The sequence below is a fragment of the Loxodonta africana genome, chromosome 1 (assembly GCF_030014295.1).
Source record: "Loxodonta africana isolate mLoxAfr1 chromosome 1, mLoxAfr1.hap2, whole genome shotgun sequence".
NCBI lineage: Eukaryota > Metazoa > Chordata > Mammalia > Proboscidea > Elephantidae > Loxodonta > Loxodonta africana.
Window position 1 is genome coordinate 182,050,291 of NC_087342.1, and position 17,195 is coordinate 182,067,485.

Sequence of the window (17,195 nt, forward strand, 5' to 3'; positions counted from 1 at the left end):
TGTTAACCCCTTCAATCCTTACATCAATTACCGGAAATCCCTAACTTACAGTTCTAGTTGATCTTTCATTTTGTCCAAGGCTCTATTCCAAGTGTTCTAAATCTAGGGAATCTGATTTCAATAAGTTCCTATACCAGCAAAAATTGTGCAACGTTTTGTGTGTGTGCACAGCATGTGTATTTTGGGAGGGGTAAAAGTTCACAGCTTTTATGAAATTATTCAAGGATTCCATGATTCTCCATGAAATTGGGGAGGAGGGGGCAAGTATTATGTTCTTCCTTGAAATTAGAATTTATTATTGACATTGTGCTTACTGGAAACCATACATAGTGTCAAATATCAAGTATTAGTTGGTTTATGAAAAAAGAGAGAAATACAGAAAAAATTAAAATTAAGAACTTTAGTTTACAGCGATATGGTACAATCCTCTAGTCCTTTATGTTGGAGACTATATAATATGAATTAATAATCATAACCATGACCTGAAATCGTTGCAAACTTATGAATTCACATTTTATGACCGAAAAAAGGTTATATTATGCCAACATAGTTTTAGGGTTAATTTGAATTTCAATGATTAGAAAACAGGTACTCATGAACTTTTTCTTTTTATGGGATAACGTTCTTTGTTGCTTTTTCCTTAAAGGTAGTATTCTGCCTACTCACACGGTGGATTTCATGTAAGGGGAAACGGCAAAAGTCGGGATTTCGTCCATTTTCCAAATGCCCCTCGAGTTTCATTGGCACAGGACAGACATCTTTGAGAGCTCTGTCAATCTTGGGCTCTGTACCTCAGCACACTGTGGTCCTCTTGGCACCTGCACCTCCAAGATTCCCAAGGAGTCCCTTTCCCTCTCCCTCCTCCTCTTTCTCCTTTCTCTCCCTCTCTCTCTCTCTCTCACCCACTCTCACACACACACCCTGTATAAATGCGTTATTCCTCCATTAATGCAAGACCTACCCCTCTCTGCGGAATCGACTGGACGCCACTCTGTTTTATCCCTCTCTGCAGAACTTGGATCGAACCATCCCACCCTTAAGATCCTCGCGCAGGGGATTGCAGCTCTTCCTACAAACGGCTTGGGGCGTAGGCCTCGGGGTTCTCAGGTTTCCAGCCGAGGCCGGCCGAGTGCAGGGCGGATTGGCTGCGTTAAGAAGAGGAGCAGGGATTCCATCAAATCACAAGACAAGCATTTTCATCTTTCTTTGTCTTCTCTCTAGAATTCTTGCAACAGGCACGCGTTGTTTTTTTTTAGAGGATCCCTGCCGGTGGTTGCTATGGAGAGAGGACGCTGCAACTAGCTGGGCAACCTGAGCCCTGAGATCACTTAGGAGGCCTCAGCAAAGGGATTGATTGCCTGCTTTGCCTCCTTGCATATCTACCGCCCCCTCATCCAGAGCATTTTCTCTTGACTCCTTCCATGGAAGACTCAACTTCCCTGAAGCAGGAAGAAGAAAACCAAGAAGGGGAAACAGGGGGGCCATGGGAAGAAATGACAGCAGCTTCTTCCCATGATCCAGAGCCTAAGTCACCTGAGCCTTTGGAATTCAAGCAGAGGCCAGAAACAGGACCCCAGCCCAGGAGCAGCCTGCCTTGGAGCCCCCAGTCTAGAGCCAGGACACCTGCAGATGATCTCACAGCACCAGGCGCATTGCCTGTCCCAGCCCCTCCTCAGGAGCTCTCTTCCAGTCCTCCTCCCCTGGATCTGGCCAGACAGGACTTTGCCACACCATGGCCATCAGACAAGACCACTAGTGTGATTCCGGAAGCTGGGACACCCCACTCTGATCGCTTGGAACAAACACCTGATAAAGAAGAATCAACTCATCAAACAATCCAGTTAGAGGGAAAAGCCTTTCAACAGTCTCAGCAACCAAATCTTCACCTACATGGGCCAGGGCATGTGAGCTATAACAAGTCTGAACAAAAAGAGCTGAGATTTAATATTTTCCAGGAGGAAGACGCAAGCAGTAACTATGACCTGGATCAGGCTGAGCCTGAGGTCTCTGAAGCAGCTCCCAGCATGCTTGAGATTGCTGTTCAGAATGCTAAGGCTTACCTACTGAAGACCAGTAGCAAGTCGGGCTTAAACTTGTAAGTCTTGGAGAGAAAAGTTTTGCAAAGCAAAATGGGGCGTGAGTATGACCGTGTGAGGGTGGGTTTCTGTGGATGAATGGAAATATATATTTGGAAAGATTGTATTAGCAAAAAGAAGTTAGGGACTTAATAACTCTTTTTATCACACTACTCAAAACAGATCGCTGATGGGGATTCTTTTGGCTTCTTTAAATACGCTTGTTGTTTATCTTGTGCCATCAAGCTGATTCCCACTCATGGTGTACCCATGTGTTACAGACTAGAAATTATCCATAAAGTTTTCTTGGCTGTAATCTTTATGGAAGCACCCTAGGCACACAGAAATAAACCCTAGGAATTACAGGGTCTGAGGCTTGGAAAAGACAATAAGAATACTGAAGTCCAAGCATATCGCCAAGATGCTTGTAAAAAAAAAATTGTCCACCACGAAAGGGAGCTCATATCTCCAATCTAAGCCTTCTAGTCCTTGCATGACTTGGGTTTGTGTTGCAACACAGGCTAGTACTGGGGTGACCAGCCATCCTGGTTTTCCCTGGACTATCCTGATGTTTACTCTATGGGGCATTTCTACTTTGTCCTATAGGGTCGCTATGAATTGGAATTGGCTTGGCGGCAACAGGTTTGCGTTTTTTTTTTTTTTTTTTTAATCGTGATGGCAGTAAACATCCTAGGAAACCTCTCAGTCGTAGGCAAACTGGGGCAGTAAGTCACTACAGATCACTCAGAATACAGTCTGTTTTACCCAAATCTCTCTTAAAATGTGGTAGCCAATAGTCCAGGCATGTTCTGGTCATCCCATTATTGCTTTAATTTCAGAACTCAAAACTGAGTACAGATTTTTAGAGATTCTTGCTTCCAGAGTTCCATAATCATAGACAGGGTCACAGAATTTCAGGGCAAGATGGGACCGTCTTAGAAGAAAACATCTAATACAACCTACTTGTTTTTAAAATGAGGGGACTGAGACGTAGAGAAATTCATTAATTTTTTCAAGATTGCTGACTCACAGCACTCACTGGCTCTCACCATGCCCTCCATCACTATGCTCCAACCACAGGGCCTCTTTTTTTCTTATGCTGCTCCCTCTGCCCAGAAGGCTTCTTCCCCAAGTCTTCCTAAGTCTTTGTCTAAGTCTTCCTCAGTCCTCATCCTTCAGAACCCAGCTTCCATGTAACTCTATTATAACCTGCTATTCTTTTTCTTCATAACACTTAATTCCATTTATAATTTTGTATATGTTTATAGACTTATTTTATAATATCTGACTCCCCCACTAGATTGCAAGCCTTAAGAGCTGAGGTATCGTGTCAGTTTTATACATCACTATATACTATGTGCCTCTTGTTGTTGTTAGGTGCCATCGAGTTGTTCTAACTCATAGCGACTCTGTGTACAACAGAACAAAACACTGCCCAGTCCTGCTCCATACCCACGATCGTTTTTACGCTTAAGCCCATTGTTGCAGCCACTGTGTAAATCCATCTTGTTGAGGGTCTTCCTCTTTTTCGCTGACCTTCTGCTTTACCAAGCATGATGTCCTTCTTCAAGGAAGCCTAGTCCAATAAATAGTTATTGAATAAAGCAAAGAAATAATGAATAAATAAATGGCAACACGGGGAATACAGTTCAGACCTTCTGAATCTAATTCAGTTCTCATCATATTCTGCTGAGGTGCTTCCTGACTAACCAGTAAACACTGAGTGCTTACTGAATACACAGCATGTGGCAAATGTGTGAAGCTGTTAATAGGCTTTTTAAAAGTATGAGATAAAACTCTATGGTCTAAACAATAAAAAAGCAATTAATGTTTGAGGTCAGAAATCTTTCACCAAACCCAAGATTGAACAATCTAAAATATTATTTATGTCATTTTTTTTTTTTTAACTACAATTTACTTAAGCTGAAAGGATGTGATTTGCTACTCAGTAAATGGAGCCGTGGTGGTATAGTGGTTAAGAGTTCAGCTGCTAACCAGAGGTCAGCAGTTGGAACCCACCAGCTGCAATTTGGAAACGCTAGGGGCAGTTCTATAGGGTCACTATCAGTCAAAATGGACTCAACAACTGTTTTTTTTTTTTTTTTAATGGATTCTACTTGAATTTCATGTATAAACTACTTGTCATTTAATGCTTGTTAAGTAACAAGCATGAATTTACAAACTTTGTTAAAATTCCAAAGGAGCTCACTTTAATACTTGGGAATTCACTAATAATTTAAAACCTGAATACAAAACATAAAATGGGAAAATTTCCTTTACTGAATTATTTTATAATTGATATTACTTAAATATCTAGATATAATTTCATTTCCAAATACTAAGCCTCTGAGGTAATAAATGAATATCTTCCATAATATTAACTGTCATCCTCTAAATACTTCAGAGACTACAGTTAAACACTGCTTGGTAAAGGATGGCTTTACTTATATGCAGATTTTATTTAACAACCATAAAAGCTATTTTTTTCAATTATAACAATAGCTAAAACGCAGGATCTAGTATTAGTTTTGCATCACTGAATAAAAAGTCTTCAGAAAAAAATTGCTTCCATCCTTTCTGCCATTCTATTAAAACAAAGTATTCATAAATCCAAATTTTTTTAATTATAGTTATGAATTAAAATATAATAAATATGTTTATAACTTGACATGAAGGCATTTTCAGACATGGTCTTCTTTTAAAAATATACATACCATATCTGGTCTGAAGAACTATATCTAAAGCACATATAGATGTTATACTGACACCTGGAAAGTAAAATTAAATTTGGACATCGTGTCCCTAATTTGATGTCAAACATAGCCTACATTGGAGAAAATTAAACACTCCAGTTAGAAACCCAGCTACTGTCTAGTGAGCAGTAATAATTTCAGTTGGAGAAGCTCTCCAAGAGTTTCAGTACTGTTCAATTGAGTTCAATACTCAAAACATAGTATTTTTTTTTTACATTGGTTGCCCACATAATCTACATCTTTGAAGTTCCTCAAATTCATTAGATAAATGCAGACAATAAAGAAAACACATAAAATAGTAGGTAGGGTCAATTAATGGAAAAGTAGGCAATTATTGAGCATCGATTTTGTTTAACATAAGGGAGGAGACATATGAAAAATAAAATCCTCATCTCTGCCATGGAAGAGCCTAATGCGGTTGCTGAAATAGGAAGTAGATAATGTGCCTAATTACATGGTAGCATATCAGTGATCTCAAAAAGATCCAGTCTGAGGAAAATTGGTTTTGGGGAATGATTTCAGTGGCAAAGCCTTGAGGATGAAATGGGTTTTAAATTGTTTCTTGAGATAAATGATATGTATGGGACACAGCAGGGAATACCCAGAGCAAAAACTCCTAGGGAGGACACAACACTTGTATGAAAGCGATTTTCAGTATATTTACCTCACTGTGGCAGAAGTTCTAAATGGATGAATAATTAGAAATGAAGTTGGAGAGATATAATGCATGTCTACCAGTCAGGCAATTTATGCAAGTTTCAACACTGGACAGATATTGGACAAATTCAGTCTTAGTGCTGCTGTAACAGAAATACCACAAGTGGGTAGCTTTAAAGAACAGAAATTTATTCTCACAGTTCTGGAGGCTAGAAGTCTGGTCTCAGCAGTGTCGATTCCTTCCTTGTTGGTGGCCCCCGGCACTCCTGGGTTCTTGGTGATCCTCAGGTGACATCTGTCTTCCCCAGTATTTGCACTCTGGAGCCGGGATGTCGACGCCCTTAGCTCATTCTTTTCTTTCCCCAGTGAAAGTAGGTATAACCAGCTAACATCATTATACTCGTCAGTTTGACAAAAATGTTCTAAGGTATCAAATATACAATCACCCAGAACTTTGTCTCTTATGATTAGGCTTGTCCAATGGCAGTATTTCGCATATCTCTATAGCCACATCACACCATGCACTAACGGTGCCCTCTTTACTAGTGTAGATGGAGCCACTAGTGCTTTTAAATCCAACCAGACTTGAAAACCAATTCCAGAAACCTCGGAACCAAATCAGACAACAAATCCTTAAGATTCTGTTCTTCTACAACCTCTCCTAGCAGCCTATTTAACAAGAGAATATTTTAACAGACATTTTAGGTTCTTTAACAGCAAAGTCACATTGTAAAACTGGTATCTGAAAAAGCGCAGTCTAGCAGTTATGTGTAGAATGTAATGAATTAAGGAGAGATTAAAGATAGTTTCACTAATCCAGGCATAAAATAAAAAGCTAGTCAGTGTTTTTCATGGAATAGGAAACAATATTAGCACACCCGACATTTCAGTAAAAGTGAGCAGCATCTGATGACACTCTTCTTTCAGTTGTGTGTGGGCAGGGGGGTTGCAATATGAAGTGTATTTCTTATATGTCTGGAAAACACTGACGTGATCATTGGCTTAGGAAATGGGAAGGAAGAGAACAAATCTTAGAGTCAACAGAATTGAGAAATCAAAATGGATTTGGTGAAGGCAGGGAAGGAGGATGAGAAAAAACTTAAGGTAAAAAAGTGAAAAATAACATTGATTACTTTTAAATATATAACCAAGAGAGTTTAATCTCAGATACAAAGTGTGAAAATGTAGTAGCTAATGTAGAATTCATGTCTTGGTGTAATATTTTTTTTAATAAGTTAAAAAATATATCATATTGAAAACATTTCCTAAGGCAAATTTTAGAAAATGTCCTTCCTGGTAGTGTTAGAAGTTACCCTAAATGTTTATCCATTTAAAATCTCAGAAGGCTTCAAGTTGTTGAAGTTCCCTAAAAGCCTTTTAACTGAGAGAAAAAAAAAAAATGGTTCTTCAAATGTGCTTGACATGGATATTCTCTGTAATTTTCTCTTTTGGGGTAGATATGACCATCTTTCTAACTTGCTGACCAAGATCTTAGACGAGCGTCCTGAAAATGCTGTCGAAATCATTGAAAATATTAGCAAAGATGTGAAGATGGCACGTTTTAGTAAAAAATTAGATACACTCCAAAATAAGAATGAGATGCTCCCAACATATGAAATAGCAGAGAAGCAAAAGGCTCTTTTTCTCCAGGGAAATCTGGAAGGAGCTGATCAAGATCTGGAAGATGAAATAGTAAGTTACTCTATAAATTTGAGTAGTTCAATTTTGGGGTTTTAAATTCATGCCAACTGTCTTTTATAACCTCCTAAATACAGTTTGCACTCAGCTACTAACTAAAAGTTTAGCAGTTGGAATCTACCCAGTGGTGCTGTGGAAAAAGGCCTAGCGATCTACTTCCATAAAATTCAAACCAAACCAAAAGTGTTGCCATGAAGTCAATTCCAACTCTACAGAACAGAGTAGAACTGCTCCATAGAGTTTCCAAGGAGTGGCTGGTGGATTCGAACTGCTGACCTTTTGGCTCAGTCGTAGCTTGCCATAGTTCTTTACCACTGCATCACCAGGGCTCCTTCATAATATTACAGCCTTTGAAAACCCTATGGAGCACAGTTCAACTTTGAAACACATGGGATTGCCATGAGTCAGAATTGATTCAAGGGCAATGGGTTTGGTTTTTGGAAACAGTATTTGAATTTTATTTTTTCTTAAATCTCTCCAGCTTTTCCAGTCAACCTCATTTCATAACACTCATTTCTTTGTTTAGGGGTTTTTCATTTTTTCACATTGTGTTTTATTATCTTACAGGCCTTAGTTGTTTCTTGTATGACTATGAGGCTAAGTTCCTTGATATCAGAGAAAATGCTTTCTTCATCTTTTATAATCTCCAGCAGACCTAGGACAGATCTGGGCTTAAAGCTCTTTCTTATTAAACATTTGTTGTATGAATGAATGAATGAATGTCAAATAATTGAAAGTTAGGCTTTATATCAAGTTGCATATTTTTCCCTTTAATTTACTGGAAAAGTTAGAAGTACTCCAAATGTCATTTGCATTCTCTTCCAAGGTGAGCTCTTCATATTATTTTTTGATAATATGCACATTATGTGTTCATATTATTCTTGATATTATGCACATCATATCAATGGGATATGATGCAAGCAGAGAAGGATAAAATATTTCTTTTATCCTCTATAGGCAAATTGTTAAAAGTATTTGCAGAGAAAGCTGTTGACAGAGGACAAAAGTCACAATTAGAGAATAAAATGTGTTGAATCACTGAAACCTTAGATTCAATTGTTTCAAAATAAAACCCAATATTCTGTTTCCTAAATGCCTTGTATGTTTGTAATTTATACATATTGACTGAGCTTCCACGATTTGTTACCACTAGATGGTTTAAATCTGTCTATATACTTGCGAATTTGTTGTTTGGGATAAGATATAGTCAGAAAATGGCTTAGTGTTAGGAAGGGCAGGGACCTAGACAGTAGGTGAACCTTCTAGGGCTTGGCAGCCTTTGGGGGAGGCCCACTTGACACAGTGAGATCCAGAGTACTTAGAGGGAACAGATGATAGGCGTTAAGGAGTTGACTGTTTCAGTTGACTGTTTCATCGGACTGTTTCAGCAAGGTGGCATTTGGCACTGTATGTACTCACGTACAGTGATGATGAGTCTGGAAGCAAACAGCATGTGGGTATTAGGCAGATAGGCAGGCAATCTCGTGGAGGAATTAATCAAAGAAAGGTCAGGCTCCAGCATAAGAATGGAGCATTGGGCTTTCGACCAGGCACAGCATTACAAGTTGGGGATCTGTGTCCTAGAACTAGGTTATGGAGTGAGAACACAAATAATCTCTTTTGATCCTGAAGCCTCTACCCCCAAATGGATTCAATAAATTCTTCCTAACAAAAGATAGGATTGGTTTTAGAGCCTACAAGATCTGGGTCAACAGGAGGACATTGAAAACTTCATCTCGGAGAGAGGAAGTATACAGCAACAAGAAGACAGGCAAGTCTCAGAAGCACTGAAATATGAGCTATGTGACCAAGTGTGTCCTGGACTTATATGCTTAGAGTGATCATGTTTCTATTCCTGTCTTTGGCTGCGGCAGAATTCCTGTGCTTAGTCTTCAGCATTCATTTATTCCTTCACTCATTCATTTGCCAACATCTGTGACTACCTATTTCATGACAAGTAGTGAGATACACACGTGATAAAGGTTTTTCTGACCTTAAGTTGCCCACAATCTAGTGAAAGAGGCAACAAATTAAAGCCATTTGATTAGTGTGGCAATAGAGATAGCCTGATGTGGTGGAAAGAACATGGCCTTTGGAGTTAGACCTGAGTTAGAATCTTAGCTCAATAACTTGCTAAATGTGTGACTTTCAGCAAGTGACTAAACCTTTCCAAGCCTCAGGGGTAATCAGGTATCAACAACCTGAATGAGAATGAGAGAAAGAGACACATAACAAGAAGTTACTAAAAGGTAGTAACTATTACGTTCTTTTAACAACAGCTATAACTGTGCTGTTTGGAATTGGGAAAGGGTTTGTAGTGGAGGTGATATTTCATTTAGGTCATGATGGTTAAGGATAAGTAGGAGTCCACCAGGTAAAGACTATAAGGAATAAAATTCCAGCCAAAAGGATCAATAAAAAGTTGGGAAATAGTACTTAATATTTAGAAAGGTAGATCATGAGTTTCTGGGAGTGAGTGACAGAAATGAAGCAAACAAGGTGGTGAAAGCCAGACTCTACTCTTTCTGCATTGATAAGAAATTTCTTTCTTGTATACCGTGGGAAGCCGGTAGAGGTTTTTAATAGAGAAAAACATGGTCTGACTTTGGATTTAGAAAGATAACTCTGGTAGTAACGTGGAGGAGAACGAAAGGAGTTAGAGTAGGAGTAAGGAGAGCATTAGAAGGCTTTTGTAACAGGACAATCAGTAAGGATGGGGACTAGGGTGGTGGGAATGAGTTGAACAGAAGGGAATGATGCCAAGAAATTTTAAGGTGGCAGAGCCAATAGGCACCAACTAATTAAATATGAAAGTTCAAGGGAGTCAGAGAAAGCAAAGATGACTGAACTTTTCAGTTTGAGAAACTGAGTGAATAGTGATGTCATTGGCAAAGATAAGGTATACACATAAAAGACTTTGAGAGAAATATGAATACAATCTTAACTCAACGTGTCTGTGAAATTTCTCGTATGTAGCTGGAACTACAAGTGTGGAACATGTGAGAAAAAAATCAGAGTTAAAGAGAGAAATTTTTTAAAACACTTATCACTGAAGTGGTGTGGGAAAAAATCTTCAAAGTATAAGATATTGAGAGATGAGATGATTGAAAAGGAAATTTGAGGGACAACAACTTTCAAGAGGTAATGAAGAAAAAAAGAAGCAACTGAAAAAACTAAGAAGAAATAGTCCTAGAGGATCAATAGTGAGTGGTACGGCAGATGCCAAAGAAAGAGTTTTACAATCCTATATCAAGGAGCTGAGAGTTGACAAAGTCTTTACACCTATTTTGACACTATAGTTAGAAATAAGACCAGGTCATTGGGAAGAATTGCAGTTTCTCCACCTTGAGAATCTAGGATTTGTCCTGAAGTTATCCCTCCCTCAGTTAAAGTTATTTCCTACTTTCTCACATTTTTTTTTTTTTTTTTTTAATTTCCAGTGTTCACTTGAGACTCTGCTTATTCATTTCCCTGTACCTCTTTTACGGAATTATTTCTTATTTTCTTCGTTATTTTAAATCTAAACTTATTTATTATAAGTAAGGGCAAGTATCTGATCACTACATTGTCTTCAAGTGTAGTCATGCCTTGTTCTTGTTATTACGTGCCGTCGAGTTGGTTTCCAACTCATAGCGACCCTATGCATAATGGAATGAAACACTGCCTGGTCCTGAGCCATCCTTACAATCCTTGTTATGCTTGAGCTCTTTGTTGTAGCCTCTGTGTCAATCCACTTCATCAAGAGTCTTCCTCTTTTCTGCTGACCCTGTACTCTGCCAAGCATCATGTCCTTCTCCAGGGACTGATCCCTCCTGACAACATGTCCAAAGTATGTCAGATGCAGTCCGCCATCCTTGCTTCTAAGGAGCATTCTGTTTGACCTTCTTCTAAGACAGATTTGTTCGTTCTTTTGGCAGTGCATGATATATTCAATATTTTTCGCCAACACTGCAATTCAAAGGCATCAATTCTTCTTCGGTCTTCCTTATTCATTGTCCAGCTTTCACATGCATATGATGCGCTTGGGGCAGGCGCACCTTAGTCTTCAGGGTGACATCTTTGCTCTTCAACACTTTAAAGTGGTCTTTTGCAGCAGATTTACCCAATGCAATGTGTCTTTTGATTTCTTGACTGCTGCTTCCATGGCTGTTGATTGTGGATCCAAGTAAAATGAAATCCTTGACTTCAATCTTTTCTCCATTTATCATGATGTTGCTCATTGGTCCAGTTGTGAGGATTTTTGTTTTCTTTATGTTGAGGTTCAATCCATACTGAAGGCTGTGGTCTTTGATCTTCATTAGTAAGTGCTTCAAGTCCTCTTCACTTTAAGCAAGGTTGCTTGCTGAAAGTCATGCCTTAGCAATTATTATATATTCCTTTTAATGTATATTATATATTTACCCTAAATGTAGGGCAGCATATTGCTTTTTATTTACCTTATATATCACCTACATATGAGATATATGTACTTAGGAAAATAAATATGCATTACAGAGAAAAAATGATACCACATATCTATACAGATATAGACATAACCAGTAAAAAATCAGTTGCCATTGAGTCAATTCTTACTCATGGCTACCCCATATGTGTCAGAGTAGAACTGTGCTCCTTAAGATTTTCAATTTCTGCTTTTTCAGAAGTCGATCCCCAGGCCTTTCTTCCAAGGTATCTCTGAGTAGACGCAAACCACCAACCTTGCAGTTAATAACCAAACCTGTTAACCATTTGCACACCCAACAACTTGATAGATATAGATATGCCATGAGTGTCTGTGTGTGTGTGTGTGTGTGTATATACATATATACATGGGAGTCCATACATGGGAGTTAAATATTTTTTTTATAAAAAAGGGATGTTGAATGGTTATTATTAATAATGATTATTAAATTATTTTTGCCTAAAATATACACATAAAATAACTACTACAGTATATTAATGAGTATAAAATACAGTGGTAGAAGTAATGAGAGGAATTTAAATTCATGAATTATCCCAGTTTGATCTAAATCTTTATAGAAATGTTGAACAATTAGTGGAGTGAGAAAGTAGAGCTAGTATCAACATGTGCAGAAAAGAAAAGGGAAGCAAGCAGTTCTCTTATGGATAAAATTTTAACTACAGTGTTCGTATTCCCAGGCAGAAAACCCTCTTCCAAATGTAATGGAGTCAGCTTTCTATTTCGAGCAAGCTGGAGTCGGTTTGGGCACAGATGAGACTTACCGCATATTTCTCGCCCTCAAGCAGCTCACTGACACTCACCCAATCCACAGATGTCGTTTCTGGGGCAAGATCCTGGGTCTGGAAATAAATTACATTGTAGCTGAAGTAGAATTTCGTGAGGGAGAAGATGAAGAAGAGGTGGAAGAGGAAGATGTAGCTGAAGAGAAGGACAATGGAGAAAGTGAGGCTGATGAGGAGGACAATGAATTACCAAAGTCCTTTTACAAGGTCCCACAGGCTGTACCAAAAGAAGAAAATAGAACAGGTGCCAACAAATATGTCTATTTTGTCTGCAGTGAACCAGGAAGACCATGGATTAAGTTACCATCAGTTACACCCGCACAAATTGTTATTGCAAGAAAAATCAAGAAATTTTTCACTGGGCGATTGGATGCCCCTGTCGTAAGTTATCCACCTTTCCCAGGAAATGAGAGCAATTACTTAAGAGCACAAATAGCCAGAATTTCAGCAGGGACCCACGTCAGCCCTCTAGGATTCTATCAGTTTGGAGAGGAAGAGGGAGAAGAGGAAGAAGAGGTAGAAGGTGGACGAGAGAGCTTTGAGGAAAACTCTGATTTCGAAGGCATCCCAGTGACTGATCTAGTAGAATCCCTATCCAACTGGGTTCATCATGTACAACATATTCTCCCTCAGGTAGGTGCTTTACAATTCTCAGTCTATCAGCTGATCAGGAAATATTTATTAAATTCTCTCTATAGTGCACAAAGATTAACAAAATGAAGCCCTCAAACTCTAGACAGAGAAAAAGACCTAAAAAATCAAGTAAGACCACAGACTACTATGTAATTGCCAAATAGTATGGATGAGACATTTTCAAAGAGATTTTTATTTTCAAATGGAGAATAAAATTAACTGTTTATATGCAATACTTGACAAATGACATAAAGATTGTATGTATGTATATGTATGTATGTTATTAAATTACTATTTTTATATGTTAAATATATACGGGTGCATTCATTTTAGAAACAGTTCTTTAATTCTATTTCTATAATACAGTGGCAGTAATGGAGGTTTTATCAAGAACAGTAAAGGTTTATAACAAAAACAAGCAAACTGTGCTGTATAACGCTTATATAGCCCCAATTGAGCCAGGTGCTGTTCTAACACTTTATATGTATTATTTCATTTAATCCTCACAATAACAGTATGAAAGTTGCACTATTATTACCCTTATATTACAAATTGAGATGCAGAGTTTAGGAAATGTGATAAAAGAAACACAGCTAATATGTAGCAAGGTCAGATGCGAGGCCAGGCAGAACAGGTCCAGAGTCTTCTAAACAATCTGCTATCTTGGCCCTCATTCACAAGTAGAAAATCATTATACTTAGATCTAGGTAAGAGATACCCTTAGACATCTCTAGATAAAAGATAATTAAAAGAAAACTTATAACCCCCAAACCTCCACACCTAGCCTTGTTACATTTTTATTGTATTAATAATCATATATAATGTATAATAGCCTCCTTCACAAAAACTATTTATTACGACCTCCCTGGTGGTGCAATGGTTAAGAGCTATAGCGAGCTATGGCTGCTAACCAAAAGGTTGGCAGTTTGAATCCACCAGCGACTCCATGGAAACCTTATGGGGCAGTTCTACTCTGTCCTATAGGGTCATTATGAGTCAGAATCAACTCAGTGGCAACAGGGTTGGAAAATGTATTACTCTTTTCATTAGGGTCCTGCTAAGTTTAAAATATAAATGTTTTTTAACTTCAAGAAGTTGACAAATTTACCTAGATTGAAATAGTACTTGGTAAATGTGTTGAATGAATGGATAGATGAATGAATAGTTTAAATTCTCATACAGTGGGACCTTTGCTTGAATCATGCTGATAACTGCCTTTACTCCAAGTGAATAGCCTGAGATTTTAAGGTCTTCATTAAAAATTAAATCTTGCAACATTCGTTCCCAGGGTCGCTGTAATTGGTTCAACCCCACACAAAAAAGTGAAGAAGAAGAGGAGGAAGAAGATGACGAAAAAGAAGAAGAAGAAAAAGGAGAAGAGCCTGACTACGTAGAACAGGAAGTGGGGCCTCCACTTCTGACACCAATCTCTGAAGATTTAGGTGATTTTCTATAACCAGATGCATAAACTATATAATATAAAACCAAAAAACAAACTCATTGCCGTTGAGTCGAATTTCCAACTCATAGCGACCCTATAGGACAGAGTAGAACTGCCCCATAGGTTTCCAAGGCTGTAAATCTTTAAGGAAGCAGACTGCCACAACTTTCTCCCACCGAGTGGCTAGTGGGTTTGACTGCTGACCTTTTTGTTAGCAGCCGATCACTTAACCACTGTATCACCAGGGCTATGTAATATGCTATGTATATTTAATGGTAAATAAATGAGAATTGGAAATCTCTGAAAAGCTAACAGGAGCCAAGGTTCCATCCCCTTTTTACTTCATGTGTTCTGGGATGGTGAGGAGCCAAGCATGCAGTTGGCTACACCAACTTTCTCTGACAGAGGTCGAAGGAATGATGCAGGGGAGGAAACATAAGCTGGTTGTAGCTCTTACTGGAGATGCTGATGGTTATTTTGTGTATCATCCTTGTGTGTCTTGCATTCTACAGGCCATAAACACTTGGCATTGTTAGTTACAATAAAACATCACATGAAGTACTGTTTTTTATCTACTACCTTCCCCATGTTTTGTTTCTTCCTATTCAATTTTAGAGTATATGTGCTTGTCTCTTTCATAATAATGATTTGACCTTTCATTTGGTCATTAAATATTACTCCCTCCATTCAAATTTCATTGTTCCAGAACAATGACATATAGTAGTCTCCTGATTTTATGTTAAGCTGTTAATGTTTTAACTTTTCGGTGTATAATACGTATGGGCATTTTCTTTTTTTAAGATTTAGAAAATCGACTTCTCTTTTACACACAGCTTTGTTTTAGATCTGTTAGGAACTAAGCTTTTAAATTTCTCTTTGGTCTATAGAGATTCAGACTACACCCCCATGGTCAACACGGCTATCCTCGAATCTCATTCCTCAATATGCTATCGCAGTCCTTCGTTCCAACCTTTGGCCTGGAGCATATGCCTTTTCCAATGGCAAGTAAGTATCTGGTCACTTACAAAGCCATTGTTGTGACTATTTAAGCTCTGGAAATTATGAATTATCATTGGAATGTTAAGCTACTGTCATTTTCCTCTTAGCTGTGTCAGGTATGGCATAAGACTGACTAAAATGATATTTATATTGTAAGTAAAGCATTAAAGTCAGGAAATCAGAGTAATTTAGGCTTCTGCCCTTTCATCTGAATTGTCCAGTTAATTAAGCTAAAATATTTCTTTTTTTCCTCTATGATTATTTGGATAATTGACTTATTCATTCACTTCAATGGATTTATGGTGGTAACACTAAAAAAAAAAAAAAAACACTAAGACATGTTTAAATTTTCTTCAGTCTAGGATCATTTGATCATTTTTGTTAGGTATTTTCATAAAAACAGTTAAAATATGAGTTATTTAGGCTATCATTTTCAAGGGAGTTAGGGTGAAGAGGATATTAATGCCCTTTTATCTCTCATCTAGGACATAAACGTCTATTTGTCTTATGCTTCCATATGCCTTACCTAATAATCCAGACAAGAGTTTGATGGATTAGTAGCTTTTAAATTCTTTTTAACTCTCCCGAAGTTGTACCTTTTTAACTCTTAAGTACTCTTGCACTCTTTTTTTTTTTTTTTTTCTGAAAATGAATTGTCTTGGTCATCTAGTGCTGCTATAACAGAAATACCACAAGTGGATGGCTTTAACAAAGAGAAGTTTATTCTCTCACAGTCCAGTAAACTAGAAGTCCAAATTTAGGAGACTACTCCAGGGGAAGGCTTTCTCTCTCTGTTGGCTCTGGAGGAAGGTCCACATCATCAGTCCTCCCTTGGTCTGGGAGCATTTCGGCGCAGGAACCAAAGGACACGCTTTGCTCCCAGCACTCCTTTCTTTGGTGGTATGAGGTCACCCTGTCTCTCTGCTTGCTTCTCTCTTTTATATCTCAAAGATACTGGCTTAAGGCACTATCTAATCTTGTATATCTCATCAATATTACTCCCACTAATCCATCTCATTTCATCATAGTGATAGGATTTACAACACATAGGGAAATCACATAAAATGGCGGACAATCACACAATACTAGAACTCATAGCCCAGATAAGTTGACAGATATTTTGGGGGGACACAATTCAATCCATGACATAAATGATCAAAGAGGGCCTTTTTCTTGTGGTCTAGGTGTAGGGTATGTTTTGACAGAGTCTGTCCCCATGGTTTTCTCAATCAGCTTAAGTAGTCTGGAACAAAATAACTCCCTGTGATCAAGAATTATTGGGAGATATTTCACCTCTGGCATTTTTTAATGGATTGTATTAAAAAATTATGGGTTGATAAAGTTGAGGTACTTTATCTTTATGGATCAATTTTTCTTACCAAAAAAATATATAATGATCATCTACACTTTTTTTTTTTAACTTACAGAAAGTTTGAAAATTTCTACATAGGCTGGGGTCATAAGTATAGTCCTCACAACTATACGCCACCAGTTCCACCACCAGTTTATCAAGAGTATCCCAGTGGACCAGAAATTACAGAAATGGATGACCCAAGTGTGGAAGAGGAGCAGATTTTCAGGGCTGCACAAGAAGCAGCTGCACTTGCAGCTGAGAAAAATGAGGAAACTGAAGATGAAGATGAGGATGATGATGATGACTAACAAGAATAAAATTAGCCCAGTATCTTATGTGGG

General features: G+C 38.1%; 1 protein-coding gene across 2 annotated transcripts; it reads left to right on the forward strand.

Moving 5' to 3' along the window:
- The first annotated feature begins 1,262 nt into the window (after window positions 1-1,262).
- Window positions 1,263-17,195, forward strand: RSPH4A (radial spoke head component 4A). Of its 2 annotated transcripts, XM_023540957.2 has the most exons (6): window positions 1,263-2,095; window positions 6,943-7,177; window positions 12,323-13,060; window positions 14,349-14,502; window positions 15,389-15,506; window positions 16,928-17,195. In XM_023540957.2, exons 1-6 carry the CDS (start codon window positions 1,422-1,424, stop codon window positions 17,160-17,162), a joined length of 2,154 nt encoding a protein of 717 aa, XP_023396725.1. In that variant the 5' UTR covers window positions 1,263-1,421; the 3' UTR covers window positions 17,163-17,195. The 2 variants fall into 2 exon arrangements, with proteins under 2 accessions (XP_023396725.1, XP_064123309.1); XM_064267239.1 differs by lacking the exons at window positions 14,349-14,502; window positions 16,928-17,195 and having other exon boundaries at window positions 15,389-15,708.

Coding starts and splice junctions, on each gene's coding strand:
- RSPH4A (XM_023540957.2), top strand. CDS start 1,422: ATGGAAGACTCAACTTCCCTGAAGCAGGAAGAAGAAAACCAAGAAGGG. Junction 2,096..6,942: donor AGCAAGTCGGGCTTAAACTT/GTAAGTCTTGGA, acceptor CTTTTGGGGTAG/ATATGACCATCTTTCTAACT. Junction 14,503..15,388: donor ACCAATCTCTGAAGATTTAG/GTGATTTTCTAT, acceptor TTTGGTCTATAG/AGATTCAGACTACACCCCCA.